Raw genomic sequence first — 23,702 nt, 5'->3', positions numbered from 1 at the left:
TCTCTGGGATGTCAAGGCTTGGGGACATCGGGGCTTGGGGACATTGGGTCTTGGGGACACAGGGCTTAGGCACATTGGGTCTCTGGGACGGCAAGGCTGGGGGACATCGGGGCTTGGAGATGTTGGGTCTCTGGGACATTGGGGCTTGGGGACACAGAGCTTGGGGACGTTGGGTCTCTGGGACGGCAAGGCTGGGGGACATCGGGGCTTGGAGATGTTGGGTCTCTCGGACATCGGGGCTTGGGGACATTGGGTCTTGGGGACACGGAACTTGGGCACATTGGGTCTCTGGGACGTCAAGGCTTGGGGACATCAAGGCTTGGAGACATTGGGTCTCTGGGACGTCAAGGCTTGGGGACATCAGGGTCTGGGGACATTGGGTCTCTGGGACGTCAAGGCTTGGGGACATCAGGGTCTGGGGACATTGGGTCTCGGGGACATCAAGGCTTGGGGATAGCAGGGCTTGGAGACAAGGGGCTTGGGGACAGCAGGGCACAAGAATATTGTGGCTTGGGGACATTAGGTCTCGGGGACATCGAGTCTCTGGGACATCAAGGCTTGGAGAGAGGGGGCTCAAGGACTTTGCGTCCTGGGGACATGGGCGCTGGGTGCCATAGAACATGCCATGGCTCAGGGCCGTGTCCCCGCAGTGGCTGCTTCCGCGAGTACTTCGTGCATAAGTTCCGTGCAATGCTGGGCAAGAACCGTGTCATCTTCCCGGGAGACAAGGTACTGTGGGGGGTGGGACACAGAGGTGTGGGGGGACACCTGGGTGGTGGCACCAGGGCCAGTGACCGTCCCTCATGTCCCTGCAGGTGCTGCTGGCGCTGTCGGGGGGACCAGCATCCAGTGCCATGCTCCGGCAGGTCCAAGAGGTGAGAGTGGGGGTGATGGAGGGACTGGGGGGGGGGACAACTCACCCACCCCCCTCACCCTGCACCTCTGCCAGGGGCTCAGCCGGGAGACGGCCAAGAGACTCCGCTTCATCCCCGGCCTCATCTATGTTGACGGTAAGGATTAACCCCGCTGCCCATTTGCTGCCTGTTCCTTGCCCCGCTGCCTGCTCCCAGCGCCGTGCCCAGTGCCAAGCCCAGGAGGGCTGTGGCATCCCGGGGTGTCCCCCTCGCCCCAGGGATGGGGTGAGTGCCCCTTCCTCACTGTGGCGGCGGCCCCGGTGCTGCCCACCCGCTTTGCAGAGGGAGCGGTGCGCGGGCAGAGCCCGGCACAGCGGGAGGAGAGCCTGACTCGCATGGAGACCCTGCTGCAGGCGACCGGCTTCCCCTACCACCTGGCCCACCTGGAGCAGGTATGGGGACGAAGTGGGGGGGGACACGCCGGGCAGGAACACACACCTGGCTGCCCCCAGCCCCACACTGGTACCCATCTCTGCCCCACAGGCGTTGGAGCTGCCCGCATCCATCCTGCGGCCAGGGCCAGGGGGTTCTGGCGAGCCCGGTCCCTCCTACAAGGAGGCTGTGGAGGGCTTCATCCAGCAGCAGCGGCAGGAGGGGGACGGGGACGGCGGCACCTCGCTGCCCAGCCTCAGCACCCAGGTCGGGGATCTGGCTGCCCCCCGCCTGCCTGCTGCTGCCCGCACCCAGGAGCTGCTGCGGCTCTTCGAGGCCGTGGAGACGCCGACAGCGAGAGAGGAGCTGCTGCAGATGCTGCGGTGAGGGGCCGATCCTGCCCGGCGTTGGCACCACGCATGGCGTGGTGGCTCTGAGCTGGTGTCGCCTTGTCCCCTAGGATCCACCTCATCCTGCAGACAGCCCGGACCAGGGGCTACACCAAAGTGATGACGGGCGAGAGCTGCACCCGGGTGGCCATCAAGCTCCTCACCAACCTGGCGCTGGGTCGCGGCGCCTTCCTCGCCGTTGACACGGTGAGCAGCCTGCCGGCACCCTGTTTCCAAGCTGGGGATGGCGATCCTCACCTGGAGGGGTGACGCGATGCCGTGGAGGGAGGCGGGGGGATGATCTGCAGCTTGGTGGTGGCACAGTCCCTCCGCAGCCATGCACCCACAGGGCTTCGTGGACGACCGCCACGGCGACGTGATGGTGGTGCGTCCCATGCGGGAGTACATGGCCAAGGAGATCGCCTTCTACAACCACTTCTTCGACGTCCCCACCGTCATCGCGCCGCCCCTCCCCACCAAGGTAAGGACATCCCCCGTCCCCTGGTGGGGGGATCCCGAGCTCTGCATCCCCATGGCGGGGACGGGACCCCCCCCCCCCCCCGCTCCTGCCCTCTCCGCTTGCTCCCCCAGCGCCAGGAGAAGCCCAGCATCCACCGTCTGATGGAACGCTTCCTCCTGGGGCTGCAGGAGGATTTCCCCTCCACCATCAGCACCGTCTACCGGTACGGTGTCCCCTGCACGGGGACACCCCAGGGCGAGGGGGGGTGGTTTTTGGTTTGGGGGTGAGCGGGGGGTGCACCCGTTTACCCCCCCATGTTGCTTGCAGGACGGGTGAGAAGCTAAGCCCGGCTCCAGCCAAGGCAAGCAGTGAGTCCCAGCGCTGCCTGCTCTGCCTGTGCGCCCTGGACATCGCTGGGGGTGAGTGGGGGGGGGTAATAGGGGATTGGGGCGGGGGGCAGCCATGCACGCCCCCCAGTCATACCCCTGCCTTCTGGCTCTTGCAGAGGAGGAGTTGGCCCTGGAGCCCACGCTGATCACGGAGGAGCCGGAGTGGAATGGGTGCTGCCAGGACACGGCGGCAGCAGGGTAAGCGTTTGGGCAGGGAGGGGGATGCCGTGCAGGCACCGGGGTGAACCGTGCCGTCACCGCTGAGGGTCCCTGTCCCCGCAGGGCTGAGAGCAGAGCTGCCTTCATCCCGCTGCTGTGCTACAGCTGCCGCCTCACCTTCAAGGAGCTGGTAAGGCTTTTGGGGGACAGGGGGGGTGGCTCTCCTCGGGAACGGGGGGTCCCCGTGCCTACGGCCCCTCTCTTGCAGGGTCCCCTCGCCACGCTGCCACCCTACGTGCGTACTGAGGCCCAGCGCAGGATCCGCAGGTAGGGGGGATGGGGTGTGGGGGGGTGTCCCCTCCCTGCCGGCTCAGCCCCCGCTGCCACGTGCGTCCATCAGCACCGTGTCCGTCCTTTGCAGAGCAGAGATGAAGCAGCAAAGCCAGGAGGTCCCGCTGGAGGATGAGGAGCCCGGCGAGAGCTGAAGGGGCTGAGGACAGCGGGGGATACAGAACTTCATCCCTCCGGGGTACTGGTGGGGCAGGGTGCCACCCCCCCCACCAGGGATGCCCCATAGGATGGTGGGGAACCAGAGCTCCTGGGGAACCCTGGCACCCAGGCTAGCTGCTTTTACACCCCGTTTTGGTAACCCCCATTCAGTGGGAGCCAGGGGTGCTGGTACCCCCTGGGGGCAGTAGGTCCCCAGTTCCACCCAGCACCCCCCCCTCTCCCCACCCCAGCTGCACATCAGCCAGGGAGGCCTCAGCTTTGTTTTATTAGATATCTGTATAAATAAACCATTTGAATTAATAAAAAAAAAAAAAAAACAAAACCAAAGTCACAAGTGTCTAGAGTCCAGCTGGGGCTGCCAGCCCCCACCCCTGGTTGGGGGGGCCATGACCCAGGGCCCCCCCGTCCTGGGGCTGGGGGGCTATTGCTTTTGAGTTCAACCTGGTTCTGGAGCAGGGCTGGGGAGAGTGGGGAGGGGGCACAGGCTGGCTCCTGACCAACCCCCCCTCCACCCGGCAGCCAGGGGTGCCCAGCGGGTGGGGGTGGGGGGGCCAGCTCCTGTCCCCCACCCCGGGAAGGCACGACGTGGTCTCCGCAGGTCGGACGGCAAGAAAAACATCCTCCCTAAAAGCGAGCGCCGAGCACCCTGCGTCCCACTGCCTCCCCCAGCAGGATACGGCCCCAGCTTGTTGCGGGGGGGGGGGACAGGACTGGTTAAGGCATTGGCGGTGATGTCCCCGGGAGGGGGGGGGCCCAGAGCCCCTTCCCCTTACTCCTTCTCCCGCGTCCACTTGATCATGGTCTCAGGGGAGCGGTAGAGGAAGATGAGCTTGGCGTAGAGCTCTTCCTCCAGCTCCAGCTCGCCCGTTTCCCGCACCAGGAAGATGTCCTGGCACAGCTTCAGGATGCGGTCCACGCAGGGCAGCTCCTCGAACATGATGGAGTGCGAGATCTCGCTGAAGAAACCCCGCACGAACTTCCCAATCACCAGCACGATGGAGACGTACAGCCCCATGATCCTGCAAGGGGGGGGGGGGGGTTGCATCCTGTATCCCACACCCCCAGACTTGCGTCCCTTTTGGGGTACAGCCTGGTGGTCCCCCCCCTCCCCGCGTACCTCCTCCACTTACCCATAGCCAGCCAAGAAGCCCAGGCTGGGGGGGCTGACTTTATCGTTGAAGATGATCATGGGGAGGATGTTGCCGTCGCTGGGGGTGGCCTCCTTCAGCCGTATCACCCACCACTCCAAGAAGCTGTCACCCCCTCGGCCGGCACCCGCACGCTCCCGTTTCAGCTGCACCTCCACGTCCAGGTAGCTGTCCTCCCCGTCTGTCGAGGGGACACACACACAGAGTGTCAGGGCACAGTATGGCTGCTGGTGTACCCCCAACGCTGATTTCTTTTTTTTGGGGGTGGGGAGACACATGGTGGGACTCACCTGGCAGCAGCTGCTTGACGGGGTTGGCTTCGGGACCGTTGGGCGCCCGGATGTATTTGGGGAACAGTTTGGGCACTTGCCTGCAAGAGAGCGGGGTGAGCGATGCGGAGGTGGGGGACACCATCCCAATGACTATGGAGTGGGGGGGTCCAGGCCCTTGTCCCTTCCCTGGGGACACTCACACGGGGGCATCACGGGTGCCCTGCAGCAGCTGGGCCAGCTCCATGCGCTGGGGCGCGCCGGGCTGCAGGTCGGTGGTGTGCTTGTCGAAGGTGTGCTCCACCGTCCCCCCTTTGCCCAGGTCCCTGCGGGCAGAGCAGAGGTTGAGTGTGTGTTGAGGGGGGGGGCAGGCAGGGCTGCCCCCCTCCTTCCTCCTCCTCCTTGCCACTGTGCCGGCGGTACCTCTGGAAGGTCCAGGTGAGGCGGAGGGTGATGTCGGAGGAGCCGTTCTGCAGCTCTCGTCGCATCTGTTCCCGGCTGGGGGGGCTGATGCTCCAGAGTGAGCCCGAGCTGCCCTCGATGCGAGCCCTCACGATGTCCTCGTAGCCGTACAGCGTGATGAACTGCATGGCCACCTAGTGCAAGGGGGGGGGACGATGACCAGGTCAACCCCCACCCAAGGACACCCCTACCCCAGGGCACCCCCCGACTCTGCCGGCCTCCCAGCAGGATGGAGCGGGGAGGGGGGGGATTTACCGGCTGCCTCTCAAATTGGTTGGTGAGGGCTTCGTAGTCCTGGGGGGTGAAGGGCTGGATGGATTGCTGCTGGGCGCTCATGGTGAACAGTGGCTGCAGGGGACAGGGTGCCATCAGCCGGGCAGGGGACCCCAGCATCTGGGCTGGGCACCCCAGCACCCACCCCCTGCATCCTCACCTCATACCCCCCCAGCTTGAGGGTGACGGTGACGTCAATGGGGTGGTTCACAACACCCACCACGGAGCGCACCAGCGACATAAAGAGCAGTGGGAACCAGATGATGGCCACGAGGAAGAGGATGATGAGGCCCCCCATGCCATACTTCACGATCTTCTTCTTCTTCTGCCCCTTGGGCTGGGGGTATTTCTAGGTGGGGGGGGGGAGACAGCACACGATGTCAGGTGGGCTCGGGGGGACCCCAAGCAACAAGGGGCTTACTGGGGGACCCTTCCCAGCACAGCGGGGCTGTACCTTCTCCGTCTCGCGGCTACACTTGATGATGAAGATGTTGGCGTAGATGTCCTCCACGCACATCCAGTTGGAGAGGGACAGCGTGGTGTCCGTCCAGACCCAGTCCATGACAGCCCGCAGCTCCACCAGGAAGGGCACGAGGCGAAACCTGGGGGGGGAACACAGGGAGAGGGGGCTGGTACGGCACCCTCCGGGCGCTCGGGGGTCCGCGCGGCCCCGTGCCGTACCCCTGGAAGAGGAAGAGGTTGAGGTGGTTGTATTTCTTGGTGAGGAAGTTGCCCAGGATGCGGGTAGGGTAGCCGCAGCGGATCTGGTAGGCGGACAGCGAGAAGTAGATGCACTTCACGAAGTACCACAGCTGGGCCACCGTGTTGAGGCTGAACAACCTGCGGGAGGGTGGGTGTCACCCCTCCGGCCACCTCCCCAGCCAGGGTGGGCCACCATGTGGCCTTGGGGACACAAAGGTGCCACCCTAGGGCCACACCGTGCCCTTGGGGACATCCTCGGCGCATGCATGGTACCTTTCGGTGACAGCCGGCAGGATGAAGAACATCCAGAGGTGGATGCTGAAGACCAAGATGACCTGGAAGATGAGCTTGCCCAGCACGGTCTTGCGGAGGTAGAGCGCGCGGTCGATGACCATGGTGGTGAACTGGATGAGCAGCATGACCAAGAAGGCCTCTGGCACTTGGTCATCCGACAGCGAGGAGGTGATGTCGGCGGCCGCTGAGTGTTTCTGGGGATGAAGGAGAGGTCAGGATACGGCCCGGCCTGACCCTGCGGTGGGAGCCGGTTGGTGCCCTGCGGGAACCCCCTGCTCACCCCGAAAGCCCAGAAGCCGAAGATGATGATGATGAAGTCGACCACGTCGGCCAGGAACATGAAGGCGTAGACGTCGGTGGCCGCCCGGTGCCGGGTGTGCAGGATGTCCCAGAAGAACCCACGCACCGGCCGGTACATGTTCTGCGCCCTGGAGGGGGACAGAACGGATGGGTGACCGGGGGCTGCACCCCGCACCCCCCACCCCAACCAATGCTGCGGGGCACTCACATGGTGAGGAAGAAGAGCTTGACCTGCAGCCCAAACGCCTTCAGTTTCTTCTGAGCGTGGCTCTGTTTTGCCTCTTCCTCTTCCTCCTCCTCCTCCTCCCCATCCCCTGCGAGTGAGGCACAGCATGGGCGACAGCCGGGGTCCTGCAGGGCTGCATCCTGCCCTGCCCCAGCATCCCTCCACCCTGGGGGATGCCAGCCTTGCCCCTCGCCGGGGCGCGAGGTCCAGGAACGGGTGCTCACCTTCCTCCGGAGCCGCCTCCGGTTGCTTCTTCCCCCATCGCCTCTTCCTCCTGAAGCGGAGCTGCGTCGCCCCGGCCCCCTTTTCCTGCCCCACGGCATCACCCTCTGGCTCCGGCCCCGCAGCTGCGCCCGGTGTCCCCGGCTCTGCCGGCACCTCCGTCCCTTCCTCACCCGCGGGGGACGCTGCTTCCTCCCGCCTCTCCTCTTCTTCCTCATCCTCCACCCGCTCTGCCTCTGCCTTCTTCTTGGGGAAGGAGTCCTCCTCGTGGTCCCACAGCCCGTAGGACTGAGAAGGAGCATGGTCAGGGGGAGACAGCGTTCCTGATGCCCCCCCCAGCCCCACGCACCTCACCCCCCGCCATCCCTCAGCTTCGGCTCCCATTGCACCACCAGGACCCAATCAGCAATGGGTGCCTTGGGTGGAAACCAAGGCAGAGCCACCAAGCACCCACTGGGTGCTCTCCAGAGCCCCCAGAAGCACCTCCAGCTCCTGGAGAATCCCATCCAGGTGATGCCCACGGCAATGCCCGTGCCCTGGGGCTCACCAGCAGCAGGGAGCGATGGAAGAAGAGGGCCAGGAGCTGGATGAGGTCATACTTGATGTAGCGGTCAGTCTTCTCCAAGCCCAGGATGCGGGGTGGGAAGAAGGGCTTGCCCTCGTTGCGCACCAGCATGGTGTAGCCGTTCCAGGGGAAGAACCCAAACTGGAAGAGGTATTTCACCACCACCATCACCTGTGGGGGATGTCGGGGTCAGTGGGTGGCAGCCGGGGGCCGGGTGGCATCATCCCCTCCCCGGCTACCCCCTGCCCACCTCGGTGAAGATGATGGCGGTCATCCAGAAGCGCTTGCTGGGCCGGGGGATGGAGAGCATGGCCCAGAGGAAGACGAGGATGGGCAGGAAGAGGGAGATGACGGAGGCAGTCACCATGTTGTTGAGGATGATGATGAAGTAGCAGAGCAGCTCGGAGTGGGCGGCCACGCAGCGGTACCCAGCCAGCAGCAGCTTCAGGAACCGGTTGTGGGATCGATAAAACCGCTCTGACTCTTCCAGCTCGGGGAAGTACAGCCGCCTGCGGGGTGCAGCAGGGGGGTGAGCTGGCCCCGACACTCCCCGTCCCCATCCCCACCATCCCCACATCCCTGTACCTGCTCAGGAGGAGCTCGCTGGCCGTCCGGCTCCGGTTCTGGGGCAAGGCCAGGAGCTCCTGAGACCCAGCCACGTCCTCCTGGCTCTCCAAAATTGTCACCTGCTCCTGGCTGCTGGTGGGCAGCGGGCATCCCACCGGGCTGGGGGCAGCTCCTTGGTGCCCGCTGGGGACGGCACGGGGACAGGGGTGAGCCCCCTGCTTGCCGACCCCTGCCCGCGGCGCTGCCGGCTGCCCCCTCGGGGGGGGGTATCTATGCACCTGCCTGGAAGCAACGCCGTTTTGGGGGTCCGCAACCCCGGCCCCCCGTGGGTTCAGCTCCTCAGCTGGGGGCTCCTCTGGCGGCAGCAGGTAGAGCTCATCCAGGACCCCGCGGTGCATGTCCTCTCCCTGCAGCGAGCAGCAGGTCAGTGCCACCACGGGGCTGTCCCCCCCCCCCCGCCCCTCTGTCGTGTCCTGATGTCCCCCCCCCAGGGCTCACCGTGGCCAGCCGGCGCGTGAGGACGTATCTCTCGAGGCGCAGGACGGTGGACATGTCGGCGTGCTCCCGAGTGCAGGCGTCCAGCCACTGGGTCAACCCGTCCACCATGGCCCGGCACAGCACCCACAGGAACCGCAGGGTGTTCAGCACTCGCTGCACCACGTTGCCCCGCTCTGCTGGGGTGGGGGGGATGAGGGGTGTCACTTCACACCCTCTTGGATCCCCCCAACACCCCCCCATCCCAAGCTGCAGTCCTGCCGCCCACCTACCGGAGCCTTCCTCCTCCTCCTCCTCCTGGCCTTCAGCCTCTTCAGGTGCTTCCAACTCCTCCTCCCTCCCTCCGCTGTCCCCTACAAGGGTCAGACCCCCCCGGGAAGGGGTCAGCAGAGGATGGACATCATTTCTAGCCCCCGTTGGGGCTCTCCCACTCATCACCCCACACCCTGTGTCCCCCCACTCCGGCTTAAAAACCACCATGGCCACCAAAGGAGAGCTGCACGGATTACGCCCAACCCCATTGTAGACATTGGAGGACCCACACACACTGGGAACCACCCTGAGGCGATGCCCCAGTACGGGATGCCGACTACTCCCAAAGCAAACAGCGGGGAACGGGGCAGGGCTGCGTCCCCTCCTGTGCCCCCCCAACCCCATTTTGGGGTAAGCTGGACCCACCTGCAGCGACCTCGGCACCGGCTGCCTCCGGCTGCTCCTGCTGCCGCAGTGCCGTCCTGGTGTTGGTCACCCAGGCTTGGTAGGCGAGCTGGCAAGGGGAAAGGAGCCGTGAGTGCCCTGTGGGCACCACCAGCCTCCCCCCGGGCCCCCCCAGCCATGCTCACCTGGAAGGCGCTCTGCCTGCCCGGCTGCGGCTCCTCCGGCACCGCTGCCTCCTCCTCCTCCTCGCTGTCCGACTCAAAGAGGAAGTATTCCCCCGAATGCAGCACTGCCGGGGCGGCACGGGGTGTCACGGCACGGCTGGTGCCATGGCATGGGGTGTCACGGCACAGCCAGTGCCCCACCGGTGGCACGGCACGGGGGGGTGGTCACGGCAGGGCTGCCGTCTCCCCGAGGCTCTCTGGCCAACATGGTGATGCTGGCACGGTGCCGAGGACACCCACGGGGATCTCCGTTGGGGACAAAGACTCAACTCTCGCGTCCCCAAAGTGGGGTCCCTCCGGTGCCGGCATTCGGAGGCGACCGATGCCAGTAACCCCAAACCCAGCCCGGTACCCCCAGTCCAACACCCTGTTAGTGCTGGGAAGTGGAGAAGTCCTAGTTAGTGCCCTGCGGCCGAGCGTGGGGACGGGGAACATGCAGGGCGTCACCTTGCCGAAAGCACCGTCACCACCGCTCCCCGCGGGTGTTAGCGGTCCCCGGCGGAGGGACCTCACCGAGGGGCTGCGCCCCGTTATGGCCCCTTGCCGGGCCAGTACCTGCGGCGTGGTCTAACCATGGCCGCCACCACCGCTCCCTCTGCCGGGAAGGGTCCGCCGGGCTGCCGGGCGCTGTGGAATGGCAGACGGGGGCGCTGAGAACGGCCACGCTCGGTGCACCCACCCCCAGCATGGGGGGTGAGCCAGGAGGGCAGGGAGGGGAGTTCACCACGATGCTCCGTGGGGCTCCACCGGGACAGGCGTCGGCGATGGGTCATGGTCACACTGCTGTGCCCAGAGAGGGGTTGGGGGGACGGAGGGACGGACCCCCCAGCTCTCACCTGGCCTGGCCTCATCCTGCCCCTCGCCGGTGCCGCGGGGCAGCCGCTCCTGGTGGTACTTCTCCTGCTTGGCTCGGATCCGCTCCATCCTGCCAGGCAGAGGCCGCTGCGGAGCCCGCTCCCCCAAGCCCCCCGGGAGCACCCCCATCCACCCCACCTGCACAGGGGTGCCCCAAGGTGCTGCAGTGCTGGGGTATGGGGGGAGAGTGGTCCCAGGTGCCCCCCCAAAACCCACTCACTGCCGCTTCAGCTGGGCCAGTGACTTCTTCTCGGCTTGCCGGTGGGAGTGCATGCTCTTCAGGGTGCTGGCCTTGAACAGCGCGACGCCCCTGTGGGGACAGGGATGGCGGGAGGGTGGGGGGGGGTACCCACACCCCGGCACCCATGGGGACCCTCCGGGACCCCAGCCCCACCTGGAAGCCTGCAGGGCGGAGGCCTGGAGGTCCAGCATGACGTGCAAGTAGTAGTAGCTGAGGAAGACGCGGCGCTGGAGCAGGAGGAAGAAGAAGCAGATGCTGTCCCAGATGATGCCCGCCTCCTCCACGGGCAGCGAGCAGTCCTGGTCCTTGCCCATCTCCTTGGCTGGCAGGCAGAGATGCAGGCAGGTCAGGCAGCAGCCCAAACCTGCACCCCCAACCCCACCAGCTCAGGCAGGGCAGACTCCAGACCCCCCCCCCATCCCCAGGCCAGCAACTCACGGTCGTAGTAGCCCTTGACGGTGCAGACCAGGCTGAAGAGCTGGATCACCCAGCAGAAGTTGCTCTGCATCTGCTGCACGAAGACGCAGGAGAGGAGCTGCGGGGAGAGAGGGCAGAGCATGGGGTTTGCCTGGGGACAGCATCGGCACCCATCCCCTCCCCAGGGGATGTCCGAGGGGTGGGTGGCCCCGAGGAGCAGCCATGGGGCCGTTGCATGGCTGGGGACCAGCAGCCCTCACCGACAGCATGTTTTTGGAGATGATGACGGTGATGTTGTAGAGGATGAGGCAGTCCCAGAGCACGAGACGAGCCCGGGCTGGCTTGCGCAGCATGGCGGTGCCAAAGAGGAGGAGGTAGAAGCAGGCCAGCAGGTAGCCAAGGCCGAAGAGGCTGATGCGGGTGGCTCCGGTGATGAAGACCACCACCAGGACGAACCAGAAGAGGTAGCGGAAGACCACCACCTTCACCATGTCCAGGTATGATCTGTGGGATGGGGTGCTCAGAGCAGGGTCCCCATCCCCTCCCAGCACCCATGCTTGCCACCACCTGGGTTTGGGGTGCAGTGAGGTGCCACCCCACAGCCCAGCCAAACCAGCACGGTCCCAGTCCCCGCATCAGCCCTATTTTGGGGAACAAAGCGCCTTGTCCCAGTCTATGGGGTCCCAATGCTCGTGGGGGTCCTGCACAATCACCAGGGGTGTCCTGGAGCACGGCACCTCTTTCCAGCACAGCCTTAGGGTGCTCCTGTCCCAGCCTGGGGGTCCCAACCCAGTGACAGGGGGTCCTGCCCCAGCCGTGGCGGGGGTCCTGTCCCAGCCTAGCGTCGGTGGGAGAGCTTCCCTGGCCCAAAGGGGTCCCAGCCCCATCTTAGGGGATCCCAGCCCGGCAGGTCCCAGTGCCTGGGGGTCCCATCCCCACGGTCCCCGGTGCCCCAGCCCACCCCAGCCCCGGGTTGCGGTGGCGTGTCACGCGGCAGCGGGCGCCCACCGGCAGTGGATGAAGTTGGGCGTGGGGTTGTGGGGGTCCCGCGCCAGGTCGAGCCGGTCGGTGTTCTCGCCGGCCGCCCGCAGCCATTCCTCGGTGCGCTCGGCCTCGAAGACCCGCCACTGCTGGGCCGCGCACAGCAGCAGTGCGAAGTCGTCTGCGGGCACATGGCTCAGACTGGGGGGGTGGGCGGGGCTCTGGTAGGCCACACCTCCCTCCCTAGAATGGGGCGTGGCACACATCAAGCCCCTCCCCAAGGGGTGGGGCACCCCAGGGCACTCGTCCATTGGGATGTGTGTTTCATTAAGCTCCTCCCCCAAGGGGGTGTGGTTCTCCCCAGGCCCCTCCTCCTCAGGGGTGTGGCTCTCCCCAGCCCCCTCCTTCTCCCCAAAGGAGGTGGGACTTCAACCAAACTCCTCCCACAGGGGGCAAGGCTCTTCCACAGCTCCTCCCCCAAAGGGGCATGGGCACAGGTCAAGCTCCACCCCAAAGGGGTGTGGCTTCTCCAGCTCCTCCCACCTCCCCTCTGCTCACCTCCCTGGGGGCAGGACTGGACAAACACCCCCCCCAAAAATCCATGGCTGGGGTTGGGGGTGCCCCATGGGCGGGGGGTGCCAGGGGCTGGAGTAGGGGGGGGCAGGGGGCCCCGTGGGCAGGGGGCTGCAGGGGTTGGTGGTGGGTTGCACGGGGGGGGGGGGATACTCACTGATGAGGTTGGTGGATTTGGGGGCCACGAAGAAGTCGGGCAGGTAGAGCCACTTGATGAGCGCCGAGTTGAAGGGGAGGGCTCGGGTCCAGCGCCATGGATAGTCTGGGGGGGCAGTGGGCACGCTCGATGCCAGCCCCCCAACACGCCAGCCCCTTACCCAGGGCAGGCAGCGTGCCCACGCACGGACCTCTGCCTCCGTGATCCATGCAAAGGATGGGTGTCCCCCCCCAGCCCCTGCCCCTTACCCACGCAGAGGGCGGGCGGCATGCCCACACACAGCAAGTACTGGTAGAGGAGGAAGATGACGAGGAAGAGGCAGTACTTGGGCCAGAGGCGGGCGATGGCCGCCCGCCGGCGCCGCGTCAGGATGACGACCAGCCAGCAACCGTGCAGGATCACCATGAAGTTCATCCGTTGCCCGATCACATTCACCGTCATCAGGAAGCAGATCTGGGATGGGGAAGCGGGGGGAGATGCAGAGGCTCAGCCCCGGGCTGCCACGAGCGGTGGGATCCCCCCACGCGGCACCCGCTCCCCACCTCCAAGCCAAACTTGTAGTAGAAGTAGTTGAGGAAGTATTTGGCACAGCTGCCGAGGCCGTGGTCGAGATGCTCGCGGGAGATGTCCTCGAAGATGGTCTCGGTGACGGGGGCCACCAGCTGGTGCTGCTTGCGGTAATACTCCTGGCGCCGGTACACCACCGCCTCAAACACCAGCAGCAGCAGCACCAGGAGGTGGTTCTGGTTGGGGGGAGGACGAAGGGATGCTCAGGACCATGGTACGCCACCGAGCATCCCCCCCACGTGCTCCCCGCAGACGGGGCGTCCCCGTGCCCACCTGGATGTAGCCCAGGTTGGGGTAACCCTTGCGGATGCCGAACCAGTTGGCAGGGTCCACGGGGCCGCGGTACAGCGTGGAGTTACCCAGCTCCTCCGGGCTCAGGTTGGTGCCGTTGAGCTGGGGCTGCAAAAGAGGAGCACCACCGGGTGTCAGGACCCCTTGCCCCTGCCACCTCCAGCCAGGGATCCCCCCCGTGCCACCACAAGCACCCCAAGAACCGCACATCCCCCCGGCACGGCCGCCTTGGGCACCTGGGTGCAGTTGCTGGAGTACTCGCTGGGGTCGACGATCTTGAGCTGGTAGAGCATCTTGCAGACGATGATGATGCAGGTCCAGACAGTGGAGAGGCAGGAGGCCATGTGGCGGAAACGGCAGTAGGGCATGGCGAAGGCCCACAGCAGCACCAGCAAGAAGTTCATCAGTGATACCTGTGTTAGCGGCTGCGTTAGCACCCCAGCGTGCCCGGTCGAGCCTGTTCCCCCACCACCCCAGCACCCCGGGGCTGGTACCTCCTGCAGGGCCACCCAGACGGTGTAGAGAGCCACCAGCTTGAGGATGTGGAGCTCCAGCAGGCGCCCCACGAAGACCTGCCCGCGGGTCAACGTGTCCGAGAAGGTCCAGCCTAGCACGATCAGGCGCTCCAGCACCAGTCCCCATTTGGTGGGCGCTGCGGGGACACGGAGCGTCACGGACACCCCCACAGCCACCCTGGCTCAGGGGACACCCCAACCCATCCCTGTACCCTCCCAGCCCCTTCCTGGCTTGGAGGATGCTCCAATCTATCCCTGCTCCCCCCTTGCCCCATCCTGGCTTGAAGAACACCCCAATCCATCCCTGTATCCTCCCAGCCCCTTCCTGGCTGAGAGGACACCCCAATGCATCCTCATACCCTCCCAGACTTGAAGGACACCCCAATCCATCCCTGCACCTCCGCAGCCCCTTCCTGGCTTGGAGGACACCCCATCCCACCCCGTACCCCTGTCCCTGCCCGGTACCCTGTGACGCGGTGTCGGAGTCACCCGTCCCGGCATTCTCGGCAGCAGCCGCATCCCGCAGCAGCCGGCTCCCGTGCAGCTCCTCAGGCCTGCGGGGAGGAGGGCTCAGAGCAGGGACAGGGGTCTCAGGGTGCAGAGCGGGGGGTCACCCTGGTGCGGGGCCCTACCTGGGGATGTGGCAGGGTGGCGTGGTGGCAGCAGGGATGTGCTCCAGGTCAGTGATGTGCATGAAGGGGCGGTGGAAGTAATGGAGCTGGAGGATGCAGGCCAGGAGGAAGAAGCCCGGGATAAGGGTGCTGGAGAAGAGCTCGGAGACGCTGAACTGCTCCAGACCCAGGTCGCCCAGCCTGGGCAGGGAGGAGGAAGGTCAACACAGGGCCACATCCATCCCACCCTGCACAGGCATCAAGCTACCACGCCAGGGCTCAACCCCAACTGCCCCCCCGTGCCTCAGTTTCCCCACGTGCAACGCATCCCTTGGCCGTGCCCTGGTGCCACCACGGGGGCTGGCGGCAGCAGGGACCCCGCGGTGTGTCAGGGACACTCACTGCTCGTCGGTGAGGCCCGTCAGGTTCCTCCAGTACATGGGGAAATCCTCAAACTGGAAGGTGTAGACGGCGATGAGCACCAGCATGGTGTACGCCACCACCAGCCACCAGAAGCCCTTCAGCACCTTGCGCCACAGGCTGTAGTACACCTGCGGGGACGGGGACATCAGTGGGACCACGCCAGGGACAGGGACGGGGTCAGGGATGGGGATGGATGGGGATGGGGATGGGTCCCCAGCCCCCCCTACCTGGAAGAGGGTGAGGCAGAGGAGGAAAAGGAACATGTAGACGATCTTGTAGACGACAAGGCGCCCGGCGAAGCTCACCACGATGAACATGCCGGCGCAGACGCAGATCCAGTATTTGGCATAGAAATCCCGCACCAGGACCCCCAGCGCCTTCAGCACGTCCCGCTGCCGGCTGGGCTCTGCGAGGCAAGGAAGGGGCTGCAGGCAGCCGCCCGGGGGGGGGGCACGCGTGTCGTGTCCCCCCCTCTCTGGCAGCTGCCCACCTCCGGGCACTCGCATCCCTGGGGATGCTCAGCCTGGGACAGGGTCCCTCGGGGTGGGTGACGCCGGGAGCCCTTACCCGTGTCCGAGACGGTCACCTCCAGGAGCGGGGTGGCCGGGCACCTCCTCGTTAGCAGCTTCTCCTTAACGAACTGCCGCAGCAGCAGCCAGAAGGTGAGGGTGAGCAGGAGCTGCGGGGACAGGCGGTGAGTGGGGACAGCCGGGTACCAGAGGGGACAGGGATGGGGACACCGGGCTTACCTTGGCCCCCAGGTCCAAGCAGGGATATTTGGGGTGCACCAGCCCCAACTGTTCGAGGCTCATGAAGCCGACGCGGGTGGGCAGCTCGGGGGCCAGATCCATACCCCAGACGTACTGCAGGCTGCAGAGCGCGATGCCGTAGAGGAGGAGGAAAGGCGAGCAGAGCATGGCGAAGTGATGCCGGCTCCGCACCGTCCAGATGAGGCATGCCCAGAGCAGCAGCACGAAGGTCAGCCAGCTGTGGTAGGTGATGCTCCACACCTGCGGGCAGGCAGGAATGCGGCCCCTCGCCCGGGCTCAGCCCAGGAGGTGCCCCCCCATCATCTTCATCCCCCCCCCAGCCCCTTACCATCATGGCGATGAGGGCACAGACATAGCTCTGGTTCATGACGACGTGGCCCAGGGTGTGCAGGGGCAGCCGCTCCGCCGGACGCCTCCTGCCTGGCCACGGGGAGGGGGACCATGAGCCACCCCCCGGGCCACGGGCAGCCCTTGGGGAGGGGGAGGCGGCAGGGTCGGGCTTACCCGGCTGTGGTGAGTTGCCCATGACGTGGACAGTGCAGTTCTCGGCACCGCTGCCCGGTTTCCCGGTGCTGGGGGATAGCATGGGCTGGGGGGGGCAGAGAGGGCTCAGAGCCCACCCCGGCACCCCCAGAGCATCCCGCACCCATTCCCCCTCCAGCTCCAGCAAAGCCCCCCCCACCCCAAACCCACCTTGGTGTCCTCAGCCACGCCGTCGGTGTCCTTGGGCCAGCTCTCCAGCTCCACCAGCTCCCTTGCCGGGCACCTTGCCGGCGGCTGTGCCGGCACCGCGGTTCTCTGTGAGGGGCAGGAGCCAGCTCAGAGCACCCCGCTGCAGCCACCGGGGGAGCAGAATCATGCCCGGTGCCCCTGCCGAGGCACCCCTCCACCAGGCACCCCGCTGTCCCCCACCACCCCTCCACCAGGCACCCCCGGTGCCAAGGTTGGGGTGGTCAGAGCGGCGGGGCACACCGGGCATCGGCACGGGGTCCGTCTTGGCCCCGCAGCCCCTCACCCTGGCATCCAGCCGGCGCAGCTTCACCAGGGTGGCCACGGTGTAGTAGAGCAGGAGCAGGATGCCGGGGTTGGCGTAGACGGGCCAGGGGTGGCCGGTGTTGAGCACCAGGGCGTTGGGCTGGGAGCAGTTGCGGTACAGGACAACATCCTTGAAGCCGAACAGCCTGTGGATGGGCAGAGTGGATGGAGTTATCGCCCACCCGAGCCAGGACCCCCGCCACCAGCCACGGTCCCATCCCGGTGCTGGCACGGCATACGGCTTCACCGGGGACCTGCCGCAGCTGGCAGCGGGACGGGGGCCAAGCGGGGCACCCACTCAACCGGGGTGGCACGGGAACCCACGGCACGGCTCCCTCCCCGGGGACTCACCGTGCCCAGATGGTGGGGGGCGGGAAGACCCCCTGGACGAAAGGCGTCTGGTAGGCATAGAGGCAGAGGAGGTGGCCGCCGGCGTAGATGCCGACGAGGAAGCAGAGGGTGTCGAAGGCCAGGCGGCTGGTGGGGAGGTGGCAAGCCCACCACGTGCACAGCCCCACAAAGAGCAGGTAGTAGACGCTGGAGGAGGCGGAGGGCAGGGTGATCCCTGGGGAGCAGCGCCCCGTGGGCGGTCAGTGCGCGGCCGAGCATCCCCCCCGCCCCAGATCGAGCATCCCTCCCTGGACCAAGCATCATCCCCGGCAGCACGGCCACCGAGACCCCTCCGCCCCAGCTCACCACACACCCCCCCACATCCCGTACCCACCAGCCAAGGCCAGCAGCAGGATGGCCAGACCCTTCCCGGCCGCCCAGAGCAGCCAGTGAGCCGTCACCCGCAGCCTGGCGCTCAGCGGTGTGTCCCCATCGGCCGTGCCACCGTGCCGCTCCACGTCCTCCTCTTCCCCCTGCCAGGCGAGGAGAACGCGGCGTGAACCCCGTGGTCCGACCCCGGGCAGCCCACCAGCTCCAGGCTGCTCCTCCTGGCCGTGCCTCAGTTTCCCCACTTGGGGGAGAGCACGGGTGGACAGCCGGGGCACCCTGCCCGGCGCTGTGCGGGCGCGCAGCCCGGCACCTGGCCGTGTTTATCTCATTAACTGCTTGGAAAGTGCCTCCAAAAGGCGGCTGTTTTTCTTGGCGCTGGCGCCCAGGTTCCCAGCACTGAGCTTTTTTCCAGGCTGCCTCCCGCGCTGGCCCCGTGCTCACGGCAAAGGCATTCGCATCGGCCGGCACTCCGGTTACAGCCCGGCCACGGCCAGAGCCGGGCAAGTGAGCACCCGCCGCGACAACCCGGACCAGTGGGGAGCACCCCAAAACAGGGCTGAGCCCCGAGGGGTGTTGGCTGAGCTGGGGGATGCCATCAGCTTGGGGTTGCGTCTGCCTGGGTGACCCCAGTGGCACGAGCGCAGCGTCCCAGTGCCCCACTGGCACCGCCAGGCAGGGCTGGCATAGCACGGCATGGCGCGGCACGGCACCCAGCCGGCGAGCTCAAGCTGAGTGCCAGCATCCCATGATTGCCCCCCCACAACGCTGCCCTTCCTGAGCCCAGGGGTTTTGGGGTGGCGGTGCCAGCCGGAGCCCAGGGGGTGCAGGCACCACATTCCCCCCCCGCCGGTGGGGACCGTAGGGCCGGGCTGTTTGCCGGGATCCCTACGGCAACGCGGGAGCAAACACGAGCACTCCTCGTGTGAGGAGTGTGACGGCTGAGTCACCCCAGCCCGTATGAGATGCCGTGATGAGGTCCCAGTCCTCCAGTGAAACTGCTCCCACCCGGGTCCCCAGCCACCCACCCACGCCAAGCCCCCATGTCCCAGTCTGCCGTCCCCAGGGAGGGGACCGAGGACCGGCCGCCGTGCCCCGGGAATTCTGGCGGGGGCTCGGCAGGACATGGCGGGTGGGATGCTGCCGATGGTGCCGGGGTCAGCTCTCACCCGCTCAAGGGGGTCCACGGACTCCAGCCTCCGGCCGCGGGCGGCAGCACCGGCCTTGGGGACGAGACGGCGGCACAGGCACAGGCAGAGGGACGAGGCCAGCAGGATGCCAACGTCGGGTGCCACGAGACGCACCGAATTGGGGATGTCGCTCAAGTCCAGCCTGGTTGGGGGGGGAAAGCGGGGCAGGGGAGGGCTTGGGGGTGCAACCCCCTCACTGCCGCCACCACCCCCCAGCCCCACACCGCCGGGGTACCCTTACCTGGTGACCCCGATGTGCCGGGCGAGGACCTCCCAGGTGCTGCCTGCGGGGAAGCGGGGAGGTGCTGAGTTTGGCAGACCCCGCGTGGGTAGGCTCCCAGCCCACCCGGAGCAGGTGGCTTCCCCGTGGGGAGAACACCCCACATCCGTGGGGACCCAGGATGGGGTCTGTGCCCAGTGCAGCGTCCACCGAGCAGGCACCCTGGCATGGCATGGCACAGCACACCCCTGGTGCTGGGCACGCAGCTGGGACCCTGCAGAGCTTCAGCAGCCCCCCGGCACCCAGACGGATGGGATCCCCGCACCCACGTATTACCATGTTGGGGGTCCAGCCCCAGGGCACTGCGGGGAGGGGGTGAAGCCTGGGAGAGCAGAGGTGCAGGAGGGCGAGGGCAGGCTGCCCTGGCACCCCGTACTCACAGCTGGGCCCCAGCAGCTGGTCCAGGATGGGCAGCGTGTATAGGCATATTTGGAAAACGAAGTGGGCGAGGAGGAAGAGGATGCTGGTCCCCAGAAGAGCTTTGAGGAGGCGGCTGGTGTGACCTGCGAGATACGGGCACCCCATTACCCATCGCCCAAGGTGGCCCCGGGGAGTCCCAGCATCCCCACTGGAGACCCAGCACCCCTGGGAAAAGCTGGGAAGGGACGCACTGTGGCTGTGCCCAGAGATGCCAGGGGTCTGCCCCAGGGACATGGTCCCACCAGGACCTTGCATGTCTCACTGTGCACCCAGCACAGCTTAAGAGCATCCTTTCTGTTGCATTACTGGGGAAACTGAGGCACGGGGCAATGCAGAAACCCAGGACCACACTCCCTCCCCTCGCCCCTGCAGCACCCTCCAACCTCACTGGCACCGGGCGCTTCCCGGGCCCACTGCACCGGGACCGGCATTGGGATGCAGCTCACCATCCCCACCCCAATCCCTGGTGGAACATCCTGTGGTGGGGGGCTGTAGGTGGGCGCCAGGGGTTCCCCTGCACCGCCAGCCCCGTCACACCTTCCACCAGCTGCAGCTGTGCCCAAATCCCACCCGGCTCCCGGGGCCACGCGCCCGTTTTCCTGGCCGTGGGACAGGCAGCGAGCCCACCGCAGCTGCGTGCTGGCTGGGGGGGGGGGGGGGGGCCCTGGCCAAAAACTCTCCCTCCGCTTGTTTTTTCCTGTAAATCCCTGCAAAGGCTCTCGGCAGCGCCTGGGCTCCGGGGCCGTGCAAGCCCATGAAATATTCAGAGGGCAAAGCTTTTAGCCGCGGCCGTGCCAGGCGCTGCTGGGTTGTGTTACAGCATGGCTCAGCCTGGCACAGAGGGCAGGGAGACAGGAGGGCTACGGGCACCTGGTGCCCACCCTGAAGGGCCACGTCCCGTGCACCCACCGTGGGTGATGCACCTCCTGCACCCCCCCCCACGCATGCCCACTGCGGAGAACGTGCCCGGGCAGGGCGGAGGGGCTGCTCGTGGTACATCCCTGCCCACCCAGCGGGCAGAGCTCAGCCCTGAGGTTTCTGGTTAATAAGGCTAGGGCTCAAAACCGGCCATTTCGGAGCAGGAGGCCTATTAATAGCCGCGCCGGGCTATAATTAACAGAGTGAGGCTGCCATGCGGAGCCACGCTGCCCGGCCGGGGGGGAAACCGCAGGAGAAGGAGGGCAGGTACCTGCCAGAGAGCGGCTGGCAGCCCCCGCGCTGCCCAGTTCCCCCAAGCCAGAGCTGCCTGCGTGCTGCCCACCCTTCTGCCCGCCATCCTCTGCCCGGTCCCCCCCACCCCAGGCTGAGCCCCTTACCTCCGGCGGAGTGCTGGGTGGGCCCCGGGAACCAGGGCAGGAGCAGCAGGAAAAGCAGGTACACCAAGGAGAGGACGTTGAATCGGAAAAGGCAGGCTGGGGGCAGAGGGACAGGCAGGGTTAGTACTGGGGATGAGGCACGGGGAAGGGGCTGGAGCCCACCGGGCTCCTGGCTGCATCGCCCCCCCACCCACCCACCCTGGGGATCCCCAAGGATGGCACCCTGACCTGCATGCTGAGGGACGCCCAAGCAGGAGGAGGGGGATACCCCAAAATAAGAGGCACCCCAAAGTGATGGGCAGTCCTGGATGGGGGCTCAAGCCCCCCAGAAAAGCCGGTGGGAAGAGAGTACAGGAGCCCAGGCTGGGTCAGTCCTGGTGACCTGCACAGGTCGCATGGGGGACACCAGAGGTCCCAGACATGTGGGGTGACAGGGGGACGAGAGCCATGAGCAAAATCTGCTGCATTTCCACGTCATTCCTGCAAGACCATGCCAAGGTTTGCAGGGACCCCACGGCTGGGCTGGGACCCCCACCCATGGCCACCCCGGGGCTGGCACAGCCCCTCACCTGCACCCAGCCCTGCTCCAGGCGTGCCACCAGCTCACCACCTTCCCCCTCGCTTATTTTTAGACCTAAATTACAGCTTGTTTGCAGGCGTGAAACCGTCGGAGGAGCTGGGCAGGGAGCGGGACTGAGCCAGGGTCCCGCAGAGCTGCCGCCAGTGGGGATGGGGACGGGGACGGGAACGGGAACCGCACGGCAGGGACATCCCAGGGCAGCTGCCACCGTGGCTGGGGACGCGGCGTTCCCGTCGGCTGCATGCGCACGCCAGGCGAGCGGTGACAGACACCGGCATATGCACCGGTGCGAGCTGGGACCAGCCACGGGGCAGCCCTGTGGCTGCCCAGCCATGTGGACATGGCCGCTGCAAGACACCCCCCAAATCAGTGCCTGGCCGGAGAGGAAGGGAGTCATGGGGGGGGGCTGCGCAGCATGGGGGCTTCGCTTTTTAACTGTGCCCTCACTCCAGGCAGTCCCAGGGCATCCCTCCATCCCCTCCCCTGCAAACCAGGGGGACGTGTCCTTGCATACATCCCCCCGCAGGCTGGGGGGACCCAACTCTGGGTAGGGGGGGACCCCTCTGGGGCAGCCCGGGGAGGGAACAGCCACAGCAAACTGGTCTCAGGGACCCTGGCTCTGCGTGGCCAGGGCAGGGACCTGCTCCCCTTGGCACCCCACTTGGGAAAGGGGAGAGGCAGAGGGGGCCAAGAGGGCAGCCCCCGGCCCCATGGGGCTGGCGGGGGGACGACGAGGCGGGGGGCAGGCTGGGTGCCAGGGAACGTGCTCAGCACCAGCAGCGCGGCACAGCCCTTCCCGTGTTTACGAGGTTTCAATGGGACGGCACATCCTGGGGCGAGGGACGGCACAGCCAAGGGGGGACATGGTGCGGCCCCCCCACGAGCAATTGCCCCTCTGCGGACCAACGTCCTGCCAGTCACCTCTCCACGGTGACCCCGGGACGCGTCACCTCCCCACACGCTGCTGAGGGTTGCTGGCTACGTTTCGGCAAACCATGATCTCATGGAGCAAATATTCCCCTTCCCGCGCCAATGGTGACGGGGCCGAGAGGAGCCTTCCCGGTGCGGGGGCGAGCCGCCGCTCCACTTATGTGGGAGCCAGCCAGCCCCCCCCCAGTCGCCACCAGCACCCCCCATCCTGGCACAGACTCCACTGCCCACTCCCGTGCCATCGGGTGCCAGGGGCAAACCAGTCCCAGCATGAGCCCCCATCCCAGCCGCGGTCACCCTGTGGGTGCCAGTGGTATGGAGGGGACCAACTGTGCCGGAGCCCTGCCGGCATCACCTGGGCTGGGGTCTGCCCGAGAGCTGCAGGGAGGAGGGGGATTGTGGGCACGGTGGAGAGACCCACGGGCATCGCTGGGGACCAGGGTATGCACTTGCTGCGGGGACCACCTGTACCCGGAGCAACAGAGCGACCCAGGTATTTTATGCCACCAGCACCAGGCCCCCAGGACAAGGGACATCACTCCTGGACCAGTATAGAGCAGGCATCCCAGTGGCAGCGGCTCGGGGTCACCTAAGGCATTGGGAAGGGCTGGCAGCAGCTACCTGCAAATGCAGAGCACCCCACTGCACCCCAGAGCCGAGCCAGCACCCACGGGACCCTCTGGCAGGGTGGTCAGCACTCACCACAGCCTTCAAGTTTTAAGGGCTCAAGGATGAAAAGGGGGGGAGAAAAATGATGCTACGGGGAGCAGTCCGCCGGCACGATGCAGCCCAGTTTGGAAGCACACCGAGGTGCGCCATGCCGGCGCTGCGTGGGTGCTCTGTCCCGGAGTCGGTGGAAACCGGTTCCCCGCCGTGCTGACAGCAGGGGAAGCACCAGCACGAGGAGAAAAACCAGTTTGGCATGTGGGGAGAGCAGTCCCGCGGTGAAACCCGCCCTCCCGCACCCCATCATCCCGAGCCGGGTGGGTGGGTGCAGTGCCGTGGCACCCACCGTCCCCCTCCCCACGCAAAGCAGCACCCATCGCCCACGATGCCCTGCGGTCTCGCCTCTGCTGCGAGCACGGGGCAGGATCTGGCCCGCGCTGAGCATCCCCCTTGTACCCCCAGCAGAGTTATCCTGGATCCCCACCCCAAATCCCCCCTTCCCCAGCCCTGTGACCCCGGGAAGTCGGGAGCAGCCGGCCCAGCTCCCACGCTGCTGGAGAATTCACCGCC

General features: G+C 66.6%; 2 protein-coding genes across 2 annotated transcripts; one reads left to right on the top strand and one right to left on the bottom strand.

Moving 5' to 3' along the window:
- Positions 1-597: 597 nt before the first annotated feature.
- On the top strand, positions 598-3,439 carry CTU2 (cytosolic thiouridylase subunit 2 homolog (S. pombe)). The gene is made up of 13 exons (XM_010579710.1): positions 598-729; positions 816-875; positions 950-1,010; positions 1,197-1,306; positions 1,398-1,669; positions 1,747-1,882; positions 2,025-2,156; positions 2,267-2,358; positions 2,463-2,554; positions 2,641-2,722; positions 2,807-2,873; positions 2,952-3,010; positions 3,105-3,439. The coding sequence occupies exons 1-13, from the start codon at positions 598-600 to the stop codon at positions 3,166-3,168; spliced, it is 1,359 nt and encodes a 452-aa protein (XP_010578012.1). The 3' UTR covers positions 3,169-3,439.
- A 523-nt stretch (positions 3,440-3,962) lies between these two features.
- On the bottom strand, positions 3,963-23,285 carry PIEZO1 (piezo-type mechanosensitive ion channel component 1). Its single transcript, XM_010579709.1, has 50 exons — positions 23,273-23,285; positions 20,957-21,052; positions 19,601-19,723; positions 19,182-19,224; positions 18,779-19,082; positions 17,758-17,896; positions 17,385-17,598; positions 17,014-17,179; positions 16,692-16,796; positions 16,503-16,587; positions 16,327-16,418; positions 15,978-16,238; positions 15,796-15,907; positions 15,456-15,634; positions 15,208-15,356; positions 14,827-15,006; positions 14,660-14,748; positions 14,174-14,331; positions 13,916-14,092; positions 13,662-13,787; positions 13,364-13,564; positions 13,070-13,274; positions 12,822-12,926; positions 12,119-12,272; positions 11,371-11,614; positions 11,132-11,228; positions 10,847-11,015; positions 10,673-10,762; positions 10,434-10,522; positions 10,153-10,224; positions 9,559-9,662; positions 9,395-9,482; positions 8,989-9,069; positions 8,720-8,895; positions 8,240-8,628; positions 7,905-8,163; positions 7,637-7,825; positions 7,092-7,377; positions 6,850-6,955; positions 6,622-6,769; positions 6,321-6,535; positions 6,027-6,185; positions 5,800-5,947; positions 5,506-5,694; positions 5,328-5,420; positions 5,034-5,206; positions 4,814-4,936; positions 4,632-4,711; positions 4,324-4,522; positions 3,963-4,212 (listed from the first exon to the last, which is right to left on the bottom strand). Exons 1-50 carry the CDS (start codon positions 23,283-23,285, stop codon positions 3,963-3,965), a joined length of 7,692 nt encoding a protein of 2,563 aa, XP_010578011.1.
- Between the last annotated feature and the right edge of the window lie 417 nt (positions 23,286-23,702).

This window comes from Haliaeetus leucocephalus, unplaced genomic scaffold, assembly GCF_000737465.1.
Source record: "Haliaeetus leucocephalus isolate CR32 unplaced genomic scaffold, Haliaeetus_leucocephalus-4.0 Scaffold668, whole genome shotgun sequence".
NCBI classification, from domain to species: domain Eukaryota; kingdom Metazoa; phylum Chordata; class Aves; order Accipitriformes; family Accipitridae; genus Haliaeetus; species Haliaeetus leucocephalus.
The sequence above is the reverse complement of the archived record's forward strand: the minus strand, read 5'-3'. Positions and strand labels throughout refer to the sequence as shown.